Source organism: Microplitis demolitor, chromosome 5 (assembly GCF_026212275.2).
Source record: "Microplitis demolitor isolate Queensland-Clemson2020A chromosome 5, iyMicDemo2.1a, whole genome shotgun sequence".
In the NCBI taxonomy this organism is placed as follows: Eukaryota; Metazoa; Arthropoda; class Insecta; order Hymenoptera; family Braconidae; genus Microplitis; species Microplitis demolitor.
Window position 1 is genome coordinate 14607039 of NC_068549.1, and position 27449 is coordinate 14634487.

General features: G+C 35.7%; 1 protein-coding gene across 1 annotated transcript in view; it reads left to right on the forward strand.

The window, feature by feature from the left end:
• Window positions 1-24967, forward strand: part of LOC103579059 (probable G-protein coupled receptor Mth-like 1) — a 214261-nt gene extending 189294 nt beyond the window's left edge. Inside the window, exon 7 of the mRNA XM_014445134.2 lies at window positions 24286-24967. Coding sequence (XP_014300620.1) covers window positions 24286-24619 — 334 coding nt within the window. The 3' untranslated portion in view covers window positions 24620-24967. The remainder of the gene's footprint in view (window positions 1-24285) is intronic.
• The last annotated feature ends 2482 nt before the right edge of the window (window positions 24968-27449 follow it).

A 27449-nucleotide genomic window follows, 5' to 3' on the forward strand; every position in this document is an offset into this window, starting at 1 on the left:
CAAAATTTATTTCTGAATCACCAATGTAAAAATCATTGTACCGCCGACGAACGCCATATCTCAAATCTATTTCTTTACTTCTTCTATACACTTTGGCTCAATAGGATTTCACTAAACTGCTCGGTTTAGCGGGAGTACTTGAAGCAGAAGGATTTATTTGGCTCTCATTAAGAGTTCTACTACTCCAATCGTCATCAGAAATAAAACTATCATGAAGACTTGTATCATCAAAATCTGTTTTGTTGTTGAGTGAATTGTCCTTTTGTGTAACCTCTTCTTCTTTAATTTCATTCTTGACTTCTTGTTTAATTATTTGTTTCGACGATTCAACTAGATTTTACAACAGTGTAACTATGGGTTTGAACATTTCACCCATAGCTTTTTCAGCGCTATCTTTTTCTAACTTCAGCATTTAATGCTTTTGTCTGATTCCGTCACTTGCTTCAGATATCTGACGCAGCACATCTTTTTGTTTAGAAATCTCTTCAGGCTTCATGTTGATGTATTAGAGTTCACTAGATATATGATTCATATTAATAGTTACACTTTAATTTATACGAATAAAGCAGTCAAATCCTTTTCTGTATCGTCCATTGTTGAGCTCATTATCTTTATCAATTACCACAAAATCATATTTACCATCATTCCAACATGCAGAGCATAGTTCTATAAATGAATTGTATGAAAGGTCAGTATTTCCATGATCGTCATATACATGTTTTAAATTCATTTCATCTTGACGGAACAGAACTAAAAAATTTACATTATCACGTATTAAATGCTGAGGAATCCGTGTTTATGTTTGACACAAATCAAAACTGTCTACGTCTTTGTGTCGACCCATACAAAAGTAAGCTCTAATATGATCCTGTTTTTCACAAGCGACATCGTCAAATATCATCAGTGAATTGGGTTTTGCATCCTCAGGTTTAATTACGTCCTCATGCTCATTGAATGGAAAAAATCCTACACCCTCTATGGGCTTCAGCAACGCCTCTAAGAACTTGTATTTCGGCTGATTGAGAGATTTTGAGTATAGGTAAATGTTGTTGAATCTCAGACCATTGGGGTGTATAATAAGTGATAATAAGGCATTTGTTTTACCACAGTTTGATGGACCTCAAAACACTGCCCGTACACTATTTGATAGTAGAGCTCCATGTCTTTTGATTTTTTGTGACAAAATGTTCGACAGCCACGTGTTTTACCAGTTCCATCTAAAATCAGTGGTGTACTTCCATTCTTGATACCCCTATTTGCAGGTCTTCCAGCAACCGGTGCTCTCGCTGGTGGCGCTGCGGCGGTTGCAAAGGCTGTCAACGATGCCAGTTCAGCCAAAAGACAGTTAGAGGAGAGCAAGAGACATAATTAAAAAATGGAAGAGATAGCTGTAGGTAAAGGCTTATACTTAAAGCCATACAGACGTGGTATGGGGCTATATTAGTGGCCATATCGAACGGTTGGTAAAGGATGTAAGTCAAAAAACAAGTAGAGCTACCACATCGAGGACTTACAAACATAGACTTGATGAAATACGCCAAGGCTTTGAGAATACCCAATTTCCGCAGTGTTCTCATGAAAAACGATTTGCCAAAATCTGGACCTAAAGAATTCGAATCGGCTATTGTCAATCTTGATGACAGATTCGGACCTGGAACTCATTGGGTTGCCTACAAAAAAAGTCGTGATAACGTAATTTATTTCAATAGTTTTGGTGATTTACAACCACCGAAAGACCTTATAAAATATCTCGATGTTGGTAGCGTGAAATATAATCATAAAAGATATCAAGACTTTGACACAATTATATGTGGGCATTTGTGTCTAAAATTTCTTTCCGGACAACTTTAAATTGACATGACTGGTTACTCAGGACATTAGTCATGGCTGAGTCTTTCACGTTAACGCTGACAAGATCATCCTCTGTGTTAGAGGCGAATTATTTCCCACCAATCGAGTTGTTAGAGGAAAAAAATTATGTCTTGGGTCTTGTAGAATTGCTGACATTTAATTCGATACCCAATATAGACATTGGCGCTAATAAGTTTTATGTAACTTATCCTCTGGATAATGAAGAACAAGAAGATACGAATGACATTGAGGATAACAACGTTGGAAAGATCGATAAACATGGTGGAAAGAGGAAAAAACGAGATGCGACTATAGTGACGAGAAATGATGATGTTTCATTGGTTCCGAAGATTGATGTGCAACCCGTAAAAGAGATTCCCAAAAATACAATCCCCAAAAGAATCGTTCCTGTTAAAGACAAAGTAATTAAAATACCAACCGGTAGTTATGAAATTAGAGATATTGAAAAATACATACAAAAGTCATTGCCGAGACTTAGCATCAGTATAAAAGCAAATAATAATGAACTAAGAAGTGAAATTAAATGTGATCAGGTTATAAATTTTATACCTAACGATTCTATTGGTCGGCTGTTAGGTTTCAAGAATCGTCGGCTTCAACCAAACAAAACTCACTCATCAGAATTACCTGTGGCTATACTAAAACTAAATGCTTTAAGGGTTGAGTGTAATATTACCACAGATGCTTCCATAAATGAACACAAAGTTCACACAATTCATGAGTTTTTTCCGAGTGTACCACCAGGATATAAGATCGTTGAGTTGCTATCACACGTCATTTACCTTCCAATCACCGCAGATGCTATATATAATATAAGACTACGTATAGTGGATCAGGATGGAAAATTAGCAAATTTTAGGGGTGAAACTATAACCATAAGATTACATGTGAAAACGTTATAAATAGGTATTGTGTATGATACAAAAAGTGGTGCGGGCTATAAAAAACTATCAACATGGCCAAGCACAATCAGTCGAAGAACACCTCACAAGGCGTTAACACATCAGAACAAGCTGTTCCTGAAAAGTCTCGGACTACGTTTACGTGGAAGATTCACAAAATAAAATTTAATTTCTGCTGCATAATCTCGTGTCGAAAGACTTAGGTGGTGAGCTGTTGAGTATAATGTCCAATAACGAAACTTCAAAGTACTTAAGAAAGTATTTAGAGAGCCAACAAAGTAAATACGGCACAGATTTTAAAAATAGCAAAAATAAATATTCGGCACCAAGCATAAAAGGTAGTACAGCGTACGGCGGTAACGAGAAAGGCAACAAGTACGGTGCAGTAGGTGACCGAGGATATAAAAAATAATGGCTAATATATTAGATATTCAACGACCAATTATATTCCATGAGTCAATTGCTCACTATGAACTGCATGCTCATCAACCGTATGCATCGTCGACTTTGAACAACAATGATGAAGTTCGTCATTCAAAATTCGTGCATACTTGTCACGTAACGATTCAAATTATTTGATTGTATTTAGTTTTAAGTTAATTATTTTAATTATAAATTTAAATTTGAATCGTTACGCGGGCATTCCGCCATTTCGCCGATGAGACGGCAGTCCGTACACGGTGCTCGCGCATGCGCGAAGGGTATGAAAGAGCACATGTGTGATTTAATTTAATTTATTTTTATAATTTATGATTTAAAACACGAACGCGTGACTTTTGTTTATTTTAAGTATTTATTTATAATTTTGAATTAGTTGGGATGCATAATCCAGCGTTATTTTATGCCCCAACAATTGTCAACATATTACCATGTGTTTAAACTTGTCATCCAACTGAGGACGTCAAGTGATGTTTATTATTCGGACTATTATTATTTAATTTATTATACGAGACAAAAGATATAGATGAATAGATCATATATTTAATTAATTAATTATGTATCATTCAGTTGTCTGAGGATTTACGTTTTATATTTTATATTTATTTAATTTAAGTAAGGCCCAGGGCTGACAAATGTAATTATAATAAAAATTAAGGGGGCAGTAGTGTCATGTGTGCGACGACCAACAGGTGGAGGTTGAGACAATTAAGTTAGAAAGATACGGATAAGCTTAGTGGACGGACGTGCTTATTTTGCTGAGAAAAAAAAAAAAAGTTGTTTTTTTATTGTTGAAAATAAGTAAAGTTCACCGGGCGAAGTAATTTGGAATAATCGATATTAGTATTTCATTAATAAAAAAAAATTTAGTATTATTTTGCTGATTTATTTGCTATTTTTGAGTAAGTACTTTGTATTTATTTCGCTGGATAATATTTTTCATTTGGTAACCTCCCCCGATAGTTGTTGGTCGCCGCGGAGAAAATTATTTATCTGTATTTATTAATTATTTATCGAATGATACATGATAGAATTATTATTGATTATCATTAAATATTATTCCGTATGTTAGTGAAAATATTTGGTAAAAATATATATATATATATTGATAAAGCGTATGCAACGTCGTGAAACGTCGCCGCTGTATATATATATATATATATATATATATATATATATATATATATACATATTGGTAGTGTATATAGCTATACGATACACGCAGTACTTATAAATTCCTCAGACACTGATGTCAGCACTCGGATGAAAAATTCCCGAGTTAATATAATTATTATTTTTCTATTTTATTTAGAATATTGGTATAAGATTATCAATTATTATTTACGTCTATTATTATTTAACATAATTGCCTAGCATTGCATTATTTTATTTTGATCATCTAGTACCCCAGCGGTAAAAATTATTAATAAGATTTTTATGTTAAAATTATTATTTAACTTTATATGTTATATGTTTATAAATTGGTAATACCGAGAAATTTATCTTTTTGAGTGTGAGTGAGTAACTTCCGTGTCTTTCTCTCTCTCAAGCGTGTTGAGAGATAAAACAAAGTAAGATTATTATTATTATTTTTTTTATTTATTTGTCTGAAACAAATTTAAGTAAAATAATTGGTTTTTTTCTATTGAATAATAAAATTAACAGTGTTAATTAAATCAAATTATAGTTATTTTGGATTGAATTTATGTAATATTATTTGTTTTTTTATTACCACCGAGTGTCTTTATTGTGGTTAATTTAACAAAATTATTTGTTGTAAAGTATTATTAACTATATTGAGTACTGTTTCAATTAAAATACGGAAACCAACAGCTGTCGGGGAAAATTTAATATTTATTTTCCTGGATCTTTTCCCTATTGCTTCATTTAATTTTTCTGATTTATCTATTATCTGTAACATAATTATTTATTATATCTTTACTATTTTTCTTTTTTTTTCTTATTATTATTCATTTTATTTTATTCTCCTCAATTGTTTGTCCGCTTTGTCGTGTGTCACTTGCTCGGACTTTCCTTGCAGATTTTCCCCCTGAATTAAATTTTGTCCGTTTTGGGATAAACGGTCTGGCGCCTGCGTGCACTAACCCAGCCTGAGGAGCTGGTTCAGGCACTCCAAGAGTTCATTATTTATAATTTCATTATTGTTTATAACTTATTATTTATTTTAATTTGGAGGAAACATTTAAGGTCATTTATTTATTATTATTTATTATTTTTATTTTCACACGTGGGTGACCGCATACGGTTTACCGGTTAATCCGCGTCTCCGTCGCGGAAATTAATTACGGTATACGTTATATGGCGCCCAACGTGGGGCCAGGGGGTCAATAAATTTAAATTAATAAATTATTTGAATAAAGATAAAATCTACGAGGTTCCACGGAGGAGCAACACATAAGTAAAACATTTGGTAGCGGATAAAATAATTTGAAAAATTTAATTTATATATACAATCAAGTTATCTACATTTATTACATTTAATTTATACATTTACATACTTACAAATAATAAAAATGAACGCGTGGGAAAAGATTTTTGCTGAAACCGATCAGTTGATCGCTCGGGCGTCTTTGATACGCGTACGAGGTGGCGCTACGGACGATGAATTCATTCCGGGTGATGATTATAACGCGGTTGAGAATAACGAGAACGCGGGCGTGGTTGAATCCGCGAATAATATTGAACCTCGGGGTACACCCATCAGCGAGACCGAAGATGAGGGTCTCCGTGAGTTTTTCGAGCATAGCCGCGGGCCTCCCCAACAACACATGATCCCAACGATCATACACGGCCCAGTGAATCGTTCTGGCCGAGAAGTAGAGATCGTGGGTGAAGACTCCCACCTTGCCCATGCGACTGACCCTGGGCACAGGAGCCGGGGGCGCGGACGAGCGTCACGGACGGCTAGGGATGTCGGATCACATGACACCTCTACCCCAGTGCCAGAAACCGAGCTCACTTGGATGCTGACACGACCTGATGATGAAATCAGGATGATCTTGTTCGGTTTGGGGTTATCCACCGCGGGTGGTCGTAATAAACGCCGGGATCGATTAAATCGTTACCACAAACGGGCTTTGGGGGTTCCAAACATACCCTGGGATCCAACCAAGGATGAAATATCGCGTGATGTAGACGCACGGGCGAATAACTTGACCGACGCAGAGATCCGTCGATACTTGCTATCTCAGCAAGTTAACCCATCAGGTACCAGCGAGGTAATCCAGGACCGTTTTCGGCGGCTACTGAGACGCGAGGACGGAGACTTCGACGCACCCTGGAGTCTTTGGAGGGATGAGCTGGTTCCAGTTGGCCCAGAGATGCCTGAGATTCCTGATGGCATGGACGCATACGTCACAGGGGCGACGTTTGTCCAAGCGTTGCGTATGTTGGAGGAGAAGATGGAGCGTGGACAACAGAGGTTATTCGAGAGGATCGAGAGACTGTCCGGAAATAATCCGATTCGCACATCTTCCCCACATGGTGGCCCCACTGTACCTGCAACCCTTCCGGAAATCAGCGTAATTCCCACGGCTACGACTCGCGCGAGTTCTCGGCAAAACACGGGGTCTGGAGGCCCTCCTAACCCCACACCATCCAGGGTCCAGTTCCAGACACTGTCGGATCGACACCGAGCCCGCAATTCTGACCAACATCATCATAGTTCGTCTGGCGAGTCGGATTCAGATGATAGTTATACGTCATCGTCATCTGAGTATCACTCACATCGGAGTTCAGGCAGTGAAAAACGCCATTCACCCCGCGTGTTCGCCCGTGACCATGGTGCCATTGCAAGAAACTGGAAACTATCGTTTTCTGGCGATGGTTCTATGACTAGCGATGAATTCCTGAGACGCCTGGTCGTATTAATGCGCAGCGCTGGAATTCGTCGAGCTGATCGCCTCGCAGTATTACCCGAGGTATTTAAAGGCAAAGCTGAAGTCTGGTTTAGCGCCAATTGCCACCGATGGTCAAATTGGGAGTCGTTCAGGTCGGAATTTCTGACTTGGTTCAAGAGTGGTGGTCGTCAGCGCGAAATTCGTGCTGATATTCGCGCACGTAATCAGGGCCTGAAAGAAAATGCCCGTGATTATTTGATATGTCTGCAGAATCTATATTCTCGCCTGAGACACCCACCATCTGAGCGCACACAAGTCAGACGGGCAACAAAGGGACTGTTACCCGCGTATTGGGACCACTGTCCACTCGGTGACTTTGACACGTATCAGTCATTGTTATTGAAAGCCACACAGGTTGAGGAGAGATGGAAGGCCGCACGCAATCATCGCCAACCACCACCGAGAGAAGAAGCGAACATTAAGGAATGTTCGTATTCTGCCGGTATTCGACCTCCCAGGGATCACCGAGCCGGCATACACGCAGTTGATACTCCTGTCGAACACTCGGACTCGACCAGTCCAGCCCAGGGACGAAGAAGAAGCGAAGATCGCGTCGATCTCGCCAACAGAGGGCTGCCGAGCGGAACTTAGCACCCGTCACACCTGGTGGACCCGACCAGTCAACAAAACAGGTCACTAAGGCACCTGTACAGCCCGCCAATCAGCGTGGGAATCCACAGAACCCGCCAGTGAACCAGCAGCAGAACCTTAATGCTCAGAATCGTGGCGCGATTCCCAAAAATCCTCCCGCACAGCGTCAACAGCCTCCGAGGGTGTCTAACCCACCTACCAGCAACTCTCCGAGAGGTACAATGACTCCACAGGGTGGCAATCGATTGCCTCCTGGATACAATAATGCCAATAATCAGTCGTTTGCCCGGAATCCGGGTCAAATGGGGCAAAACAGGATCGGTCGACCAAGATTCTGTTACAATTGTGGTTCGTTAGAACACTTGGGCTACTTTTGTCAGGAACCACGCCGGGACGTCTGCATGAGATGCGGAAAAGTTGGAAAGACAGCTGTTACGTGTGTCTGTCATGTCGACAGTCGTCCCAATGCCTTCCAATTACCAAAAAACGACGAAGCAGCCCGCCAGTAGAGGGTGGCGGTGCTGGACGTTCATCAATCCCTCCAAAAACAGTCATCAGGAAGCAGGATTCGATGAGTCTACGTCGTAATGTTGTCCAGGCTGATATACACGCTGTTTCTGATCCGCCGTGCGAGGCCAAGTGTGAAGAAGATGCCACACTTGATGAATTAACCGCGGTAGAAGATCGAACAGCTGTCTCAGTGTCACTTATAAATCAACCTGGTGATGAAAATAATGATTTTTGGCGTCTACGACATGGTAAACCCCGACCGCAGGTTGTCATCCGCGCGGGTAATCGTAAAAGGGTCGCAATAATCGATACTGGGGCTAAAACAACTGCTTTTGGTGACTTCGCAAGAGAATTAATGGCGGATGGTTTTCCATGTCTATTTGAAAGCCGACCGACTCGCTTTGGTATGGCCAACAGAACGACTGACGTGAGTGGAGGCGTGGTAAACGTGAAAATGACTCTCGATGGTGTGGAAGAGGTCATATTCCCGGTCCATTATATTCCTCGGTTGGGAAGTTTAAACTTGATCGGTACTAACTTCATGAATCATGTCAATATGGAGTTAGACCTGAGAAACCGATCTTGGCGCATACGCGGTGGTACCTGGCACGAGTTGTCGTTTGAGTCTGAAAGTAATTCGCGACCTGAAGACGTTGCAGCTGTACATGAACTCACTGGAGATGAAACCAAACAGTTGGGTGAGTTCTTGGACCATCAACGTAAATTAATGCCACCAGGTTTGGGTTTGACCTCGTTGGTTGAGCATGAGATTAGACTCAAAGACGAGCGACCTATTAAACAGCGGGTTTATCGTCGATCACCAGTGGTCCTTCAGGCATTACACGAGGCAATCGACAAGATGCTCGAAGATGACATCGTCGAACCTGCGCCAGCATCGGAATGGTCCAGTCAGCCTATCATGGTTAAAAAGCCTGATGGATCATATCGCATGTGCGTTGATTTTCGCGATGTAAATAATGTCACTGAAAAAGATACGTATCGACCGCCGGATATGATCGAGATTCTCGAGAAGTGTCGCGATGCACATTATATTACGACCCTCGATATGAACTCAGCGTTTTGGCAAATTCTGATGAGTCCAAATAGTCGTAAATATACTGCTTTTTGGGTTCCCGGTCGCGGTCTTTTTCAATACAAACGTATGCCTATGGGATTATGTAACGCCCCGGCGAGTTTCCAGCGTGTGATGGACAAGATAATTACACCTGATCTATCTCCGTTTGTATTTGCGTATCTTGACGACATAATCATCGTAACCCCAACTTTCAAGAAACATCTGGAGATGCTAGAAGTCGTGTTGAGTCGGTTACGAGGCGCTGGGTTTACTTTGAACTTCGACAAAAGTAAATTTTTCCAGCAACAGGTACGATTTTTGGGCTTTTTACTGGATAAAGAGGGACTCAGGCCAGACCCTGAGAAAACTGAGCCGATATTGAACTACCCGCGACCGAAAAATGTTAAACAAATGCGTCGTTTCAATGGCATGATTAATTGGTACCATCGCCATTTGAAAAACGTCGCGTGCGTAGCTGGTCCATTATATCGGTTAACTCGCAAGGATGTACCCTGGAGATGGACTGAGGCTGAAGAAGAGTCATTTCAGTCTCTTAAGAAAGCACTCGCGGAAGCTCCAGTCTTGTCGACACCTGACTACACGTTACCGTTTACGCTATACACGGATGCTAGTCAGTGTGGACTCGGTGCGGTATTAGTTCAACGTAACGGCGATCGTGAATACTTAATTGCGTGTGCGAGTAAGGCACTGAACAGTGCTGAAGCAAACTACAGTACGACTGAAAAAGAATGTCTTGCGGTAGTTTGGGCCGTACGTAAATTCAGGCATTACCTCGAAGGTTTTAAATTTACAGTCGTGACTGATCATGCTAGTCTCCGATGGCTTATGAATGCTCGGGATCCGACGGGAAAATTAGCCCGGTGGACTATGGAGCTCTCCGAGTATGATATGAAGATCGAGTATCGGAAAGGGGCGGAAAACGAAGCCCCGGATGCTCTCTCGCGTATTCATGAGGACCAGGAGCCCACCGAGAGTCAGTTCAACGCATTAGGTGAAGCTGGAAACGACGAATGGTACGAGGAAAAATGTCGTTTGTTGACTGCTGACCCCGAGGCTCTACTTGACTACCATTATGAAAATGGTAGATTGTATCGACGTCGGCCCGACTCCATGAGACAAATCCTCGGTGAAGAGGATAACGACTGGAAGTTAGTCGTACCAGCTGACCAACGAGAGCGTTTACTCCAGGAAGTTCATGATCATCCACAATCTGGTCACCTGGGTGTCCAGAAGACATACGCCCGGGCGATAATGAGGTATTATTGGCCCGGAATGTTTCGAGATATACAGCGATATGTCAACAGTTGTGAACGATGTCTCGAGTCCAAGCCAATTCAGCGTAAACCAATTGGTTTTATGACCCCAAGGATACCCAGCGAGCCTTGGGAAGTCGTAGCGGCTGATACGATGTCGTTTACGCGTTCTCGTGCGGGCTATTCATATTTACTCGTGTTTGAAGACCTATACACGCGGTGGATTGAGTGCGTACCAGTTCGAGCTGCAAACGGGAAAACTATTGCTAAAAGTTTTCGACAGTTCGTAATTAACCGTTGGGGCGTACCGCGCGTGTTCTGGACAGATAATGGCCGCGAATATTTGAATCGAGACGTTGTTGATCTCATTCAGGAGTGTGGTATCCAGCATACTACCACACCACCGTATCATGCCCAAGCTAACCCGGTTGAAAGGGTCAACCGTAATTTAAAAACAATGATCATGAGTTACTCGGGTGATGATCATCGCGACTGGGATGTAAATATACACGAATTTCAGTTCGCGTATAATACCGCGATTCATGAATCACTCGGTGTGAGTCCGGCCTATTTGAATTTGGGCCGTGACCCGTATCCAATTCGCAATCATCGAGTTCACGATGATAATAATATTGTTGCCGAGGAGAATGTCGACCGCAGTAGTTGGATTCAACGCATGGATCGTATGGTAGAATTACGCGATATTGTCAATCAGCGTATTCGACGATCTTCCGAACGATACGCGGCCTATTATAACGATAAAAGACGTAATATATTGTTTGAGATAGGCGATCAAGTATATCAACCCACTCACGTCTTGTCGAAAAAGAGTGAGCAGGTTGTGGGTAAACTAGCACCGCGCTATGCGGGCCCATTTGTCATCTCGAAGGTGGTAACTCCAGTTATCGTTGAAATGGAGACCCCCGAGGGCAAATATATTGGTCGTAGTCATGTAAAATTTTTAAAATTAGTTAAGCGAGCTGAAAATGCCCGACAGAGGCAAGCCGACGCAATCGCATGGATAAATGCTTCATCTATCACTACTACTTGACTACTATGCTTATCTATGCCTAACTATCACTACTACTACTATTCTGTCGCTGACTATTACTGTTCTACTGCTACCTGCACCTACTGTCGCTTGATTATTCTTTCTGAATAAATACCCGGGGAGTTGAAATATTGATTAGTCAAATTATGTAGGAATGTCGTCCAGTAAGAAGAAGATGATGGCTTACGCCAAGACCTATCATGAACAGAACGGCCTGGACATGATCCCACGTGGTTCTGCTACGTGAAAGGCCCATCTTACGCTCCTGGTTAAGATGAAGGTCAAAGCGATCCAGGCGAAATCGATGCGCCAAGTCAATTTACCGAGGGGATGTGCGAGATGTGGCCAGGAGGGTCACTCTGCAAAGCTCTGCATCAATCAGCCGTTGGAAAACCGACCCTTTTGCGAGGAGTGCCTCCATTTCTATACAGGACAATGTCCGGGACCACACGGGCGGCTTAACCTAGTCACTCGTAACCGCTGTATGTTATGTGCCAAGGTGATGAGAGAGGAACGATGCCCGGGTGAACACGGCAACCTGGGTGACCAATTAAGCCAACTTGATTGGATAGGCTGGCTGACTGACGATGAACGCATGCGCCGGGTCTACTCGCTAGATCGGGTGGGTCCTAGTGACCCCAAGTTAGAAAAATTGGAGGCCATCTAACTTTCACGCGGATGCTTCCATATTACATTTTCATCGGTTATTTATATCTTACCATTACTTTGTATTTTTTTTTGTATAACGTTGTTGTAAGACGCCATATGTATTGGTCTAAATGCACAGTAAAACGGCGCAACCCACCAATTACCGAGTGCGTTATTTGTAGCAAAGTTTGACCCTCTTACCCTTCCTTTCACCCATGGTCCGAGCAAGTTGGTAAGTGACAGGTTGGTCAGCAATTTGTTGAGTTATTTCTTTTAGTTAACATTGATTTTCTTTTGATTTTGATTATTTTATTTTTATACCCGGTACAAAAGATCCAGATATAAGTATTGGATTTAAGGTTTTCAGGTGATTGTGCCGGCGAAATGGAATGCAGAGTCTCGCCCGCATTTTTCGGGGCAAAACACGGCCTGGTGGGGGGGGGGGGTGTCACGTAACGATTCAAATTATTTGATTGTATTTAGTTTTAAGTTAATTATTTTAATTATAAATTTAAATTTGAATCGTTACGCGGGCATTCCGCCATTTCGCCGATGAGACGGCAGTCCGTACACGGTGCTCGCGCATGCGCGAAGGGTATGAAAGAGCACATGTGTGATTTAATTTAATTTATTTTTATAATTTATGATTTAAAACACGAACGCGTGACTTTTGTTTATTTTAAGTATTTATTTATAATTTTGAATTAGTTGGGATGCATAATCCAGCGTTATTTTATGCCCCAACAATTGTCAACATATTACCATGTGTTTAAACTTGTCATCCAACTGAGGACGTCAAGTGATGTTTATTATTCGGACTATTATTATTTAATTTATTATACGAGACAAAAGATATAGATGAATAGATCATATATTTAATTAATTAATTATGTATCATTCAGTTGTCTGAGGATTTACGTTTTATATTTTATATTTATTTAATTTAAGTAAGGCCCAGGGCTGACAAATGTAATTATAATAAAAATTAAGGGGGCAGTAGTGTCATGTGTGCGACGACCAACAGGTGGAGGTTGAGACAATTAAGTTAGAAAGATACGGATAAGCTTAGTGGACGGACGTGCTTATTTTGCTGAGAAAAAAAAAAAAAAGTTGTTTTTTTATTGTTGAAAATAAGTAAAGTTCACCGGGCGAAGTAATTTGGAATAATCGATATTAGTATTTCATTAATAAAAAAAAATTTAGTATTATTTTGCTGATTTATTTGCTATTTTTGAGTAAGTACTTTGTATTTATTTCGCTGGATAATATTTTTCATTTGGTAACCTCCCCCGATAGTTGTTGGTCGCCGCGGAGAAAATTATTTATCTGTATTTATTAATTATTTATCGAATGATACATGATAGAATTATTATTGATTATCATTAAATATTATTCCGTATGTTAGTGAAAATATTTGGTAAAAATATATATATATATATTGATAAAGCGTATGCAACGTCGTGAAACGTCGCCGCTGTATATATATATATATATATATATATATATATATATACATATTGGTAGTGTATATAGCTATACGATACACGCAGTACTTATAAATTCCTCAGACACTGATGTCAGCACTCGGATGAAAAATTCCCGAGTTAATATAATTATTATTTTTCTATTTTATTTAGAATATTGGTATAAGATTATCAATTATTATTTACGTCTATTATTATTTAACATAATTGCCTAGCATTGCATTATTTTATTTTGATCATCTAGTACCCCAGCGGTAAAAATTATTAATAAGATTTTTATGTTAAAATTATTATTTAACTTTATATGTTATATGTTTATAAATTGGTAATACCGAGAAATTTATCTTTTTGAGTGTGAGTGAGTAACTTCCGTGTCTTTCTCTCTCTCAAGCGTGTTGAGAGATAAAACAAAGTAAGATTATTATTATTATTTTTTTTATTTATTTGTCTGAAACAAATTTAAGTAAAATAATTGGTTTTTTTCTATTGAATAATAAAATTAACAGTGTTAATTAAATCAAATTATAGTTATTTTGGATTGAATTTATGTAATATTATTTGTTTTTTTATTACCACCGAGTGTCTTTATTGTGGTTAATTTAACAAAATTATTTGTTGTAAAGTATTATTAACTATATTGAGTACTGTTTCAATTAAAATACGGAAACCAACAGCTGTCGGGGAAAATTTAATATTTATTTTCCTGGATCTTTTCCCTATTGCTTCATTTAATTTTTCTGATTTATCTATTATCTGTAACATAATTATTTATTATATCTTTACTATTTTTCTTTTTTTTTCTTATTATTATTCATTTTATTTTATTCTCCTCAATTGTTTGTCCGCTTTGTCGTGTGTCACTTGCTCGGACTTTCCTTGCAGATTTTCCCCCTGAATTAAATTTTGTCCGTTTTGGGATAAACGGTCTGGCGCCTGCGTGCACTAACCCAGCCTGAGGAGCTGGTTCAGGCACTCCAAGAGTTCATTATTTATAATTTCATTATTGTTTATAACTTATTATTTATTTTAATTTGGAGGAAACATTTAAGGTCATTTATTTATTATTATTTATTATTTTTATTTTCACACGTGGGTGACCGCATACGGTTTACCGGTTAATCCGCGTCTCCGTCGCGGAAATTAATTACGGTATACGTTATATACTTCCTAGCAAAAGTGCACTCCATATTCTCGGAAAACTTACCAAGAGTGATAATACTGCTGTCGCTGCCACAACCAACTTGGTTAATATGGGGATTGGCCACATGATTAAAGAATTTCGCTTACTTATGAATGGTGTTGAAGTTGATCGAAGTAGTAACGTTGGTATAACAAGTCTGATGAAAGGTTATGTATCATTTAGTCCAAATCAGTTGAGTGCTTTAGAGAATGCTGGCTGGGTGATGGAAAATGATGTTAAATTAACAAACGCTGCAGGAAGCTTTGATTTATTGATTCCGCTGAATATTTTAAGTGGTTTTGCTGAGGATTATCTGAAAGTCCTCATGAATGTTCAGCTAGAGATAATTCTTACAATTTTAAACAGTGACATTAATGCTTACATACAACAAGCAGGGGGTGCTGAGGAAGTAAAGTTAACTTTGCAAAAAATCGAGTGGATTGTGCCGTATGTCACCCTATCAGACAAGGAAAAAATTCAAGCATTAAATTATATTAGCAGTGATCCGGCTATCTCAATTAGTTTTCGAACCTGGGAACTGTATGAGTATCCGCTGTTACCAGCAACATCAAGACATATTTTGGCTGTCAAAATATCAACACAACTGGAGAAGCCATGTTACATCATCCTCGAATTTCAGACAGCAAGAAAAGACGACGCAAGGAAGAATGCGAGTCGATTTGATTATTATACGCTCCGTAATGTAAAGTTATTCCTGAACTCACAGAGTTATTCGTATGGGGATCTGAATTTGGACATTAACGACAATCAGTATGCTTTATTGTATAATATGTACACTGATTTCCAATCTTCATACTATAATAAAGAGGCTGAGCCACTGTTAACAAAGCAGAAATTTTTGCAAGAAGCTCCGCTCTGTGTTATAGACTGTTCAAAGCAGAATGAGGCAATTAAATCTAGACCAGTAGACATTCGATTGGAGTCTGTATCCACAAATCAATTTCCACAAAAAACAACAGCTTATTGTTTAATAATCCACGATCGTATCATTGAGTATAACTCCATCAGCAGCACTACGAAAATTGACTAGAAACATGGTTGTGCAATTGGATCTGACACCAACTATACATTATATGTATACATGGAGACACGCATACAAAACTGGTAGACAAGGTGAATCGGAGAAAATGGCTCGAGATCGAGAAAGGTTTAAACTTAGGATAGAAAGATCAAGATATATTATAGAACCTGTATTGATTAAAAAAAAACCTCAATAAATAAACATTTTTTTATCGATGAACCAATTCGTTTTATTTATAATCTTAACCTAATAAATTCCAATAACATAAGTTTAATTAAATTGTATATTTTCTTTTTTTTAACTTGTTTTATGAATTATTATTTTTAGAGGACTACTATTATTTATACACTTTGGGCAATCTTTTCGGTATGGATAAAGCCATATTCTACAGATATCCCAATCGCCACCAGTAGATGGGTAGTGGTCCATACAAAATGAGTAATCTCTTATTTTATCATTATTCTGTAATTCCACTGGAAAATTATCGTAGACATGACGTATTTGGGTCCTCGCAAAACGTAGAAGAAAGTGATAATCAAGGCAAGCGATATCACGTTTATGCATTTTTTTCAAATCAGACAGTTGATAATATATTTGCGCAGATTTTTCGTATGACGGATTGTCACCCCAGAATTCCAGAAACCAACGCTTTAATTGTTGAATATTTTGAAAAGCACATGCATGTGTTCTTCGACGATGATATAGCCTCAGCGGACATTTTTCCTTATTATGGCGATCCACGTTTTTAAATGAATAATGTCTCATTAGTTGGATGTCGATAATTTGTGCGGAGTAAAAGGTCATGATCGTCAACCATTTGTCTTTTTGCTTTCTGTCAACATAAATATAACTTGCTTTGCTCACTAAATCTTTAATAATTTCTTGGAGTTTGTCGTATTGAACATTAAATGAGTTATAACGTATGTGATTCTGTGACACGCTTGCTCGTAATCTTTACGATCTTTGAAAGATAGTAATAAGGTTTCCAATAGAAGATCTGTAAGTCAATTTCTTTTTCTCGACTAACTAATTTCTGAGTGTAATTGTCTTCTTTTGCTTGTTCACTCACAACACTTACTTTGTCGAACTCAATCTGTGCTGAATGATCACATAGATCGGTGCATACATGAGGTCTGTCAAAGATTTTTTAATTAATATGGTTGAAAAGATGCACGCTAGTTTACTCAAAAAAATATGTTTTTTTACTATACCTTAAAATTCGACGGTCCATTTATTAAACACTTCTTTACAGGTTTTTAATTAGGCAACGGTAGTTTTTGCATCAAAAAACTTAGGCAGACTGATGCATATAGACGTGAAAGTCACCCACTCAACTCTTTACCCCCCCCCTCCCACTTGGTTGCCGAAAAAACGAGTTTGGACCTATCGTATGACGTAAAAGCTGATGTCATCGGGATAAAAAGACGCAATTGCGCAGGCTTATATTTCCCCACTTGGTCTGAAATAAGAGCTTAGTAACGGTTAACGGCGCAGAAGATGATGTTATCGGGTAAAAACACGCGATTGCGCAGGTTCATATTCCCCTACTCTACCTCATAAAAAGGAGTTCAGACATGTAGGATGACATTAACCGCTAAAAAAGAAGGGGTGGGGAAAGAACTGAACCGCTAGATGGCAGTGGCATCAAGGCTTCTTGCAGGTACTCGTCCTACCCCCTGTTTGAATATATATAAATCCTCTGAATGATAATCATCTAAATACATGTCATGCTATCATCAGAGCTGGTATACGGTAAAATAACAGCTCTGATGATAGTGTGACAGTATTTTTAATGATAATCGAATGCCGATCGATATTGGACACAGTTGGTAATCATAATACCTATTTTACCGAACACAGAAGCACTTACCGGTCACAGATATGTACATGTTACCGACAGCAGATATGATCAGTTGCCGACAGGAGGTATCTGCGGTGGTCGGTAAGGAAGGCTGCTATGTTATCGGGGGGGGGGGGGTGAATCCCCCCTGTCTCATTACTTCCCTGATTATTTTTTGATAATGGGATAATGACCACTTTATAAGCTCTACAGGTAATCAATTTGATTTCATTGTTACGTCCAGAATAACGAACACAAGTTTTTCAGTCCCTTAATTTTGAGTCAAAGTACTTAAGCCATTTACCCAGGTGGCGGAGACCTCGCTATTTAGTGTTAAGTATGCCAATATACGGAAATATGATGTGCGAGGTGAATAGATGTGTCTTATCACTAGAGAAATGAACAAGAATTAAACTTAAAGCTGGTTTACCTAATAAAATAATCTGTCAGAATATAAGATTTGGCTAAGCTGGAGACCAGATTGGTGTAGGTGGAAATTGATTCCGAAACTAATTGTTGTCAGGCGGCTTGATAGTTGATTACGATATTTGAATGTTGAGAATTGTAGATGTAAATGAGCAAAGGGGTTTACTTATGCTGAGTAATTGACAATCTGTCTGAATATACTTCTTAATATGACGAAAATTATTTAAATGTGAATAATAAACTTGAAAACAGCAATAATATTCCATGGAAATAATTTAATTATTTAAATTATTTTTAATATTGAATGAGAGAATTAAAAATCAAAATTTTTTTATTTGAAGTAATTCTAATTAAATTGTATAAATTATGAATTTAATTTTCAATGACTCGAACAAAGAATTTAGAATTTTAATATTCAAAATAATAAGATTATACGTAATCAAAAGCTTACCGATTTGCGGTGGTTTTTATAGGCGCCGCTATAGGCGAAGCGTAGCTTGCGTGACCTAGATTTGATTTTGCCCACTACCGAAAAATAACATAGTAAACTGAAACTCTAGCAATTAGAACGAAAAAGAAGATAGGGTTACTGAGCTAAGTCAAATAGCTGAGTTACTTGCGGGGAGTGGTGTAAGAAAAGGTGTACGTGGCAATCTTGAGTAAAAACTTCTAGAACAATGATAAAGACTCAAAAAAAAGTCGATGGTAGTTCCTATGGGTAGAGGAAGGAGATCCGACCCTATGTTATTAGATAGGATTCATTTTAGTCCGTTAATTACGGGTTATTAATTAAAATTATGGTATAGGTTTATTGATCATTGATCCTCTTGTTATTATCTTTCGATTGACTATAGTCATGTCTTTTTATTACTAGTGGTTTAAGTGTTATACCTATTTTTAATTAAAATATTAAATAAATTGCAGTTATGATTAGGTTCATAGATAACGGTGCACTAGTGAATTATTATGATAATTTTGGTTAATATTTATTTTATTTAGATATTGAGTTATTAAAGATAGAAGTAACAACGCCGGTCACAATTGCTACCGTCAAATGCAACTTTAAAGAAGTGTTGTGACGGTTTTTTCTTTTTTTCGAAAGATTGATTACCTAGTTAAGTTAAAACAATTTTTTTACGTTATTTTATGATTTTACGGATATGAAGTATGATTCCAGTCTGTTTATATAATTTATTAAAATAAATCAGTATTCAAGTGATTATATATGTAGTATACTTACCGGATTTTTTTAAAAAAATAATTTTGTATAAATAATGTTGGATATTCAAAAGTGCATGTGTATATTAAGTTAAGTCTAGAACATTCTATATTAGCTGTGACTTATCAGTGCATATACAATTATTCACTCAGTCTGTAATTACAAGCCAAGTGACTGGCATCTCTAGTATTCACATTGTAATCATAATTATTATATTTCTTTGCCAATTTACTATTTATTATAAATAAACATTTAATCCAACGAATATCTTTTAGATATTATTTCATATCCTTCACAGGTTATGGGCACAGAATAACGTGATTAAAAGAATAGTTCAGTGTGTGTAACAAGCCGGAAGACGACTTGAGAAGTAAAATAGCGTCGATCCAGATTGATCCTTTAACAGCGGATAATTATGATACATGGAAAGTTCATATGCAGACCATTCTGAAAAAGAATGACTTATGGGATTATGTAAGTGGAGATGCAACAAGACCAACGGCAGCAGATGAGTTGAGAGACTGGAAGAAAGCGAACGGCAAACCCGAAGCCAACATTTTGTTGGTCATCTCAGCCAGTGAAGTGAGACAGTACGCGGACCTGGGATCATCGAAGGCAGTTTGGGATAAGCTGAAACAAAATTTCGAGTCCAGTGGAGCAACACGAGTGTCAACGTTACTGAAAAAATGTATCAATACAATACATGCTAGACGATGAAAGTACAATTGTAAATCAAGATGTTAAATTTTTTAATTATTCAGGATTTAAACGGGAGTATCGCGAAATAATGGAATTGAAACCGGGATAGAAGTTGATCTGATGAGAAAGAAGAGCCAAAACCTTTCCATCAATAATTGCAAAGTAGCGATGAATTGACTAAAAAACCAGCGATGAATTGACTGAAAAACCAGAAAATGACAATTTTTTAAGGGTTTTTCAAATTGATATTAAGAATAAAAATTTTTTTTTTTTTTAAATCAAAAATGGAGCTTGTAGGGGGTTTATTCAAAGTTTTTTAAACTGCCCTCCAAATTACTATGTGACCATTAGTTGCTAAGATATCGATAACCAAAGACAACCCAGTGAACACATCAACGTAACAGGGATGTCACATTTATAGAATGAAAACTTTCGGTTACGTAAAATCGTAAGTCACAAGTACATCACATCTTCATAACATGTATATCACAATTTCACACTCATTTACGTAACATTATTACCTAACATAGTAAACGTAAATGTGATATTAATGTGACGTACATGTTGCATTGGTGATATAGCGGTGATGTTATTTGAATATCATATTTACATAACATAGAAGTCATGAAGAAATAAAAATTTTATGTTGAGGTTATAGAACAGTGACCGCTAAGTGACATCATTTTCTATTAAATTGTACAAACCACTTTTATGCGCTAGAAATTATAATTGCATTATTAAAAAAAATTAAAATCATAAAGAATAACTATAAGAGATATCAATATTTGATTTATTGACTGAAAACCATGTATACATTTTTTTATACGAAAGTAAATTTCTTTTTAATAAATATTTAAAAATCTTCAAGTTCTTATTTTTGTTCATTTTTTTTAATACTGAAATATTTTGTTTTTATTCAAGTATCGTCCCACATGGACCGATACGACAAAAATGTATCCGTTGAACTGGTTACCTCGAATGTGCATTCGATTAGGGGTAAAGGTGGATCGCATGTATTCTTGGAGGAACAATTTGCGCGCCCGCGAATATCTTAGCGGTGGATTCCTGAACTACTAAATATTTATTGTGCAGCGACTGCATGCACTCACGGCAGACACTTTATTAATGTTTTCCGTCTGCTTGTAAATAATTATTTTAAAATTATTTTTATCGTTATTTATTTGTATTTAATTTAATCAATAAGAATAATAACAATAAAAATAAAAAAAACCACAGAAAATGTCCAATAATAAAAAAAATATATTTATAAGCAAATGAAAATACAGATGTAAATTTATATAAATTAATAAAAACGTTTACTCCATCGATTCGACCTAAACCTCAGCGCGTTTCAATGTTAAATATTAGTTTTTACATAAATAAATTGCAAAAATATTAATTATTACAAATATATACTTTTTATGCATAACCCTTTCTATCGCAATGCCGTCGAAATACGTACATCATTTTAAAGTAAAATTTTTTACATAAATGTGATGAAATTTTTCGATGTAAAATAAATATAACTATTTTTTATGTAAGAGTGATGTAACAGTATGAACATATCCGAAACATTACATTGTGATGTAAATATGACGATAAAATAGAATCACCAAAATTATGTCACTTATAAGTCGATTTTGCTACGTAATTTTAAGGTAATATCTAGAATGTAAAGCTAATGTTAGTATGCGATATAAATTATAGCGTCACGTTAAGGTCACAAATGTGATATCAGTCCGTCAGTAACATGCATGTAATCTTAATGTCACAAGTATGTCACAAATTTGACGTACCATTTACATTACAATTTATATAATCAGAATGTAAAATTTACGTGGACTTTGTTACGTTCCATGTTCTCTAGATGTGATATCACTGTTACGTTGGTGTGTTCACTGGGTAAACGGACCTTTTTTTATTTGAAGGCTGATATCTCAGCAGCAAATTGTCATACAGAGAAACACAAAAAGTAAATTGTAGCTGAATAAATTTCCTAAACGAGCCATGAATTGATTTTTTCGAAAAAAATTTTCCCGGCCCAGTAGACTTAAAAAACAAAACCAAAAAATATAGAAAAATTTTGTTTCGAGCTATTTCTTATGATTCCGCAAAAATCGTGGCTCGAAAATTTTTTTTTTGCCAAAAGATATTTAAGCTAGAAATTTGAAGCTTCAATTCGCTTTTTTGATTTTTTCGATACGATCATTTTTCACGAAAATACAGCCTTTCAAAAATCACTAAAAAACCTATAAAATTTTCTTGTTCCTTTAACTTTTTGGATAAGTGTATTAGTAATTTACTTTAAATGTATAAAAATAGATTCAAGTAGTAAAATTCTTCATAAAATCACTAGCTTATTTAATTACCTAGCAATAACGCATTTGGCTGTGATCGTAATTTAAAATAAACAATATATTCAATTATGATTATGCGCACACATATGTATTTAAATCAATAAAAAATAATAGATGTAAGAGTGCGATTTATTACAAAGGTAAGTGCATAGTACTCAGTACTTGTGCATTTTCCTCCAAAACATATTATTAGTCTTGATTTAAATATATTCTGCTAGATGGCAGTGGTTTGTGACGGTCACGTCACAACTACAATTGTCACAAAACCGTTTTGTGACGGTCAAAAGTGGGTAAAAGTACTCTTCACGAGACCAGTGCCCATCTCTAGTTACCCGAGAGCTTTACTATCCCTGATAGCACGAGTTGATCGTGAAAAAGTTGGTCATTCATTAGTTTCTGACCAACTTGACGACAAGTTGTCAACAACTTTAGATTTTGCAACTTTTGGCTACAAGTTACCGCCAACTTTCTCAGAAAGTTGGCGCCAGTATGGAGCCGCAACTGGAATGCAAGTTTCTGAGGAAATTGAAAGTAAACTTACCGTCAACTTGTGATCACCAACTTTTGCAAGTAACTTTTGCCACCAACTTTCTCAGAAAATGTCTATCAACTATTAGAGGTACCAACTGTTGGTGGTCAACTTAGTGTCCAGTTGCGGCTGCAAGTTTCTCGTCAGTTTCTCGCCAACTTGGCTATCAGGGATAGTCACGCTATCCGACCTTTCTTGAACGTTCGTTTACTTTATCTATATCCAGTAAGCACACTGTACAATGTAGAATATATCTACACTACCGTCACTTGAGTATAGTAGAATTAGCTTTCCCAAAAGAATTTTTGCGTTGAGCCGTGAGCGCAATTGTTGTTAGGTCAAACGTCTACGTTTACTTGCCGCGACACAACAAAATACTTAAACTAAGATATTTCTTACCATTGAATTAAGTACTTTTAATTCTTGACTAGAATCACAGATTATCTCGATTCAAAATTAATTATTCTTAAAGAAAGAATATTTTACTCTTCGAACAATTGATTATATTTCAGTGCAAAATATTTACTTTTCTCACTTTGAGAAAATATTTCTTAATTCAAGAAACATATATTATATCAACTGAATAAAAAAAATCTTATGTGAAGATTACTAAATTCAAGAAAATTTTCGCTTTCATTCTCAATTGCAAAAAATATTTTTGCGTCAAGAAAAAATTTTTTGAGCCAAGATATTCTTTTTTTCTATGTAAATTTATTAGTGAAAATTCACTAATTTATTGTTTATATACACTGATTATAAAGTGAATATAGATTCACTAACGTAATTAATGAAATTTTCACTGATTTATGTTAAGAGAGTACATACAAAATCCTCGATATCATGAAAACTAAGCAAGATATCGAAAAATTGTATTCTTAAAAAAAGTCTTATTTCGGTTTTTATACAAAAATCCGTGGTCATTTGGCGGCGCCACGAAAACCGTAGAATCCCCGGCTAAAGGAGTGCATGATAGCTGACTTAAGGAATGATAATCGCAAGTTGAAAACGTATTTATCAATTAAAGAGAAATGTCGATAATGATCTTAAGCCCGTGAGTTACTGCCAATACGCAGCCGTGACATGTCCTGGTTTAAGTTAAAGTATTAGTCATTGTCGGTCGAAGAAATTAAAACATATTGAGTTCCTGGATTTGCTGATTCACTATAAAATACCTCTTTTATACAATATTATTATTCATAGTAACCTTAATTTTTTTATTATATTCTAGGGCTGCTCTTGGTCGAGTTTGTTTGAAATTGGTGATCGTCATGGGGGTAACCTGGGTTGCTGATATTATATCATGGGCTGTCGGTGGACCCAACTATCTCTGGTATTTTACTGATCTTTTAAATGCTCTACAAGGCTTTTTCATCTTTATTGTAGTTGGGTGGCAGCCACAAGTTCGCAGTGGTCTGAAAAGACTTTTCAATAGAGATCCCCGAACAAGTACTGGAAGGCAAGGTAATGGTCTCAGTACAACAAGTCATGGTATGCCTAGCATGGGAGACAGTATGACTCAAAATCCAAGTACTAAATCTGCGCCATTGGAAACTATTTGCTAAAATTGATAAAATGTATAAGGTACCAAAATTTCCGAAGAGGCAACAAATTCATCCTAACTTAAGAAACGTTTTCATAACTCCATGAGAAAATCGTTAAATTAATTTAATTGCTGGCAAAAAAATTTCAAGATACATCGTCTATCATAAGTTCTTGATCACTTCTAAAAAGCAGAAGTAAATAAATGTAGTCAATACTAACAAAAACAGCAATTACATCTACCTGCATTTTACTCTAAATCTACTAAGATAGGCTTTCGGTAAACTTCCAAATTTCTTTAACAAGTCATTTAAGAAAATTTTTTCTTGAGTGTTGCCCATAAGTTCTTGGAATAAAAATGAAGTGAAATATTTGATTTTTTTTTTTTAGTTTTTTCAAAATCTTGTTCGAATTTTTTTTGAATTAGTGTAAGATATTTTAAATATATTTATCTTCAATTGTTCCGTTTGAAAATTTCATTAGTTTATTCGAATCTATGTATTTTTTTTTCTTCTTTGGAGGAAAAGTTTTTTTTTCTAAAACTTCTATCGATTTTACAATTTTTAAGACCGGTCGATTTTAAGATTTTGATGATCACGATTATTTTTTAATTGTCACAAATTTACAAATCGTGTTTTTTTTATAAGTCATATTTGAAATCAATGATTTTCTGATAAAATCAAATTTTTAAAAATATATATACTTAATAGCTCTACTAGACTAGTAACCAGACAGCTAAGGAAATTTTAAAATTCAAGAAAAGAATTTAATCATAGAATACTGATGTACTAAACTGCAAAAAATTGTAGTATGCGTAAATATGAGAAACGAATTGGAATAGATTTATTAAAAGCATTTAACAATAAGTGTTAACAAGCAAAAAATTAAATTCAGAAATAATCTTAAGTACCCAGTAGACAGATAGTTAATAACAAACGGGTGAAAGATTTAAAAATATTTTTCACATGAATGTTAAGAGATGTGTTATGCAAACAACAAACTAAAATTATAGTTAAACTATAATTTTGTTTCGATTTATCAAAGAAAAAAATCATTGTCCTACTATTAAAAGGAGATAGTCAATTGGTCTCGTCACCCTAACAATCCTAACTAATACTTATTAAATTTAGTTATGACTCATACAAAAACGTAATTTTTCGAATTTAAAAGAAATTATTATAATAACTATGAAAATAATAGGATTCGTAAATCTTCAAAAGTTTCAAAAAATTTGGAAAATCCAAAAGTGCACGACTCATAATGCTCATTTATTATGAAATAATAAAATAATAACAAAAAATGGCGGGAAGCACGAATAAATTTAAAATATTTAAAATTTGTTGTTGTTTTTTTTTTTAATTATATTAGTAATTTTTTATAATTGTAAAAGAATTTTTTTAAAATATCTCGATTAATAATAAAAAAAAATATATATATACAAATAAAAACAAATAAAAAAAAAGAGAATTGAATTGAAAAAAAAAAAAAAAAAAAACGAAATAAAAAAAACACATGAGTCGTGCAAAAAAAAAAAAGAAAAAAAAATTTTAATTTAAAAAAAAAACAGCTGTACTAGGAAAGTGATGCACAGGCGCCCCTGGTGGAATAAAATGTACATAATATCTATAGATATAGATATATCACCATCCATGTTAATTTTACATGGATATATATAGATATACAGTCTTGTAGTTTTCGTTTTTTATTAATTGTAATTAAACGACACTGAATTGATTAATCATTCGCATTCAGTGACCTACAATCGTCGATTAGAATTTTTTTAAAAAAAATTTAACTCAAATAATGGATTTTTTCACAAGTGACAGTATTTCCGGGGTTTCATACATGACGGACAGGAAAAGTTTTTGACCTATTTTGGTGTTTTTTTCCGATTCTATTGCAATAAATCAATTTTTAAAAAGTATGGAATTAATCTCCATCAAATTATCTCGACAATAGTATGCAAAATATCGTGATTCCGTGAACTAACAAGGCTATAATAATAAAATAGCTGCCAAAATGAGGCGAAAAAAATTTTTCGATCGTAAAGCACTCTCTGATGCTTCGCATCATGAGTCGTGCAATAAATAAAAGCTTCAGATAACATTTTTCAAAAAATCAACTTCATTTAAAATAAATTATTTAATTTTAAAAACTCAAAAATCTAGAGTGAAAACACTTATTTTAATACTAAAAAGAAATAATTTGGTTAGAAATAAAAATAAAAAAAAATATCCTCAGTTCGGTTATTTTTTAGACTTATGGGCAAAAAACGAAATATAACATTTCTTTGATAGCTTGTAAAGAAATATAAGAATCTATCTGAAAGAATTTATTAACCAACATAAAAAAATATAAAAAATTCATGCAAATCAAAGAACAAATTATTTGAAATCATGCATCTATAGATGAACTTTTTAAAGTTCAATATTCAAGCATAACGTATTGCGAGTAAAGTAGCACTTTGTTATAGTAATTGACTTAACTATAGAAAGACTTAATGCAGACTTTTACAATCTTAGATTGCGTTTGAGCGCCACTCAAAGTAAATTTGCTATAAGACGCGTATGTAAATCATGAAACGAACGTCATTCACTTCTATCGAGTTAATTATACATGATTTTCGATCGGATATAATTTTAATATAAATAAACAAAATTTTATTAGAAAATTTAGTTCAATAATAAAATTTAATTTAAATGACTTTCAATACTTTATTGGTCATATATGTCATAATATGTTTAATCAAATTACATTGAAATTCGAAAGATTCTTATTGAAAGTTTGAGTGAATTTAATTGAGAATACTCATACAGAATTATTTGATGTTTGCACAATTAGATTTTCTAAACT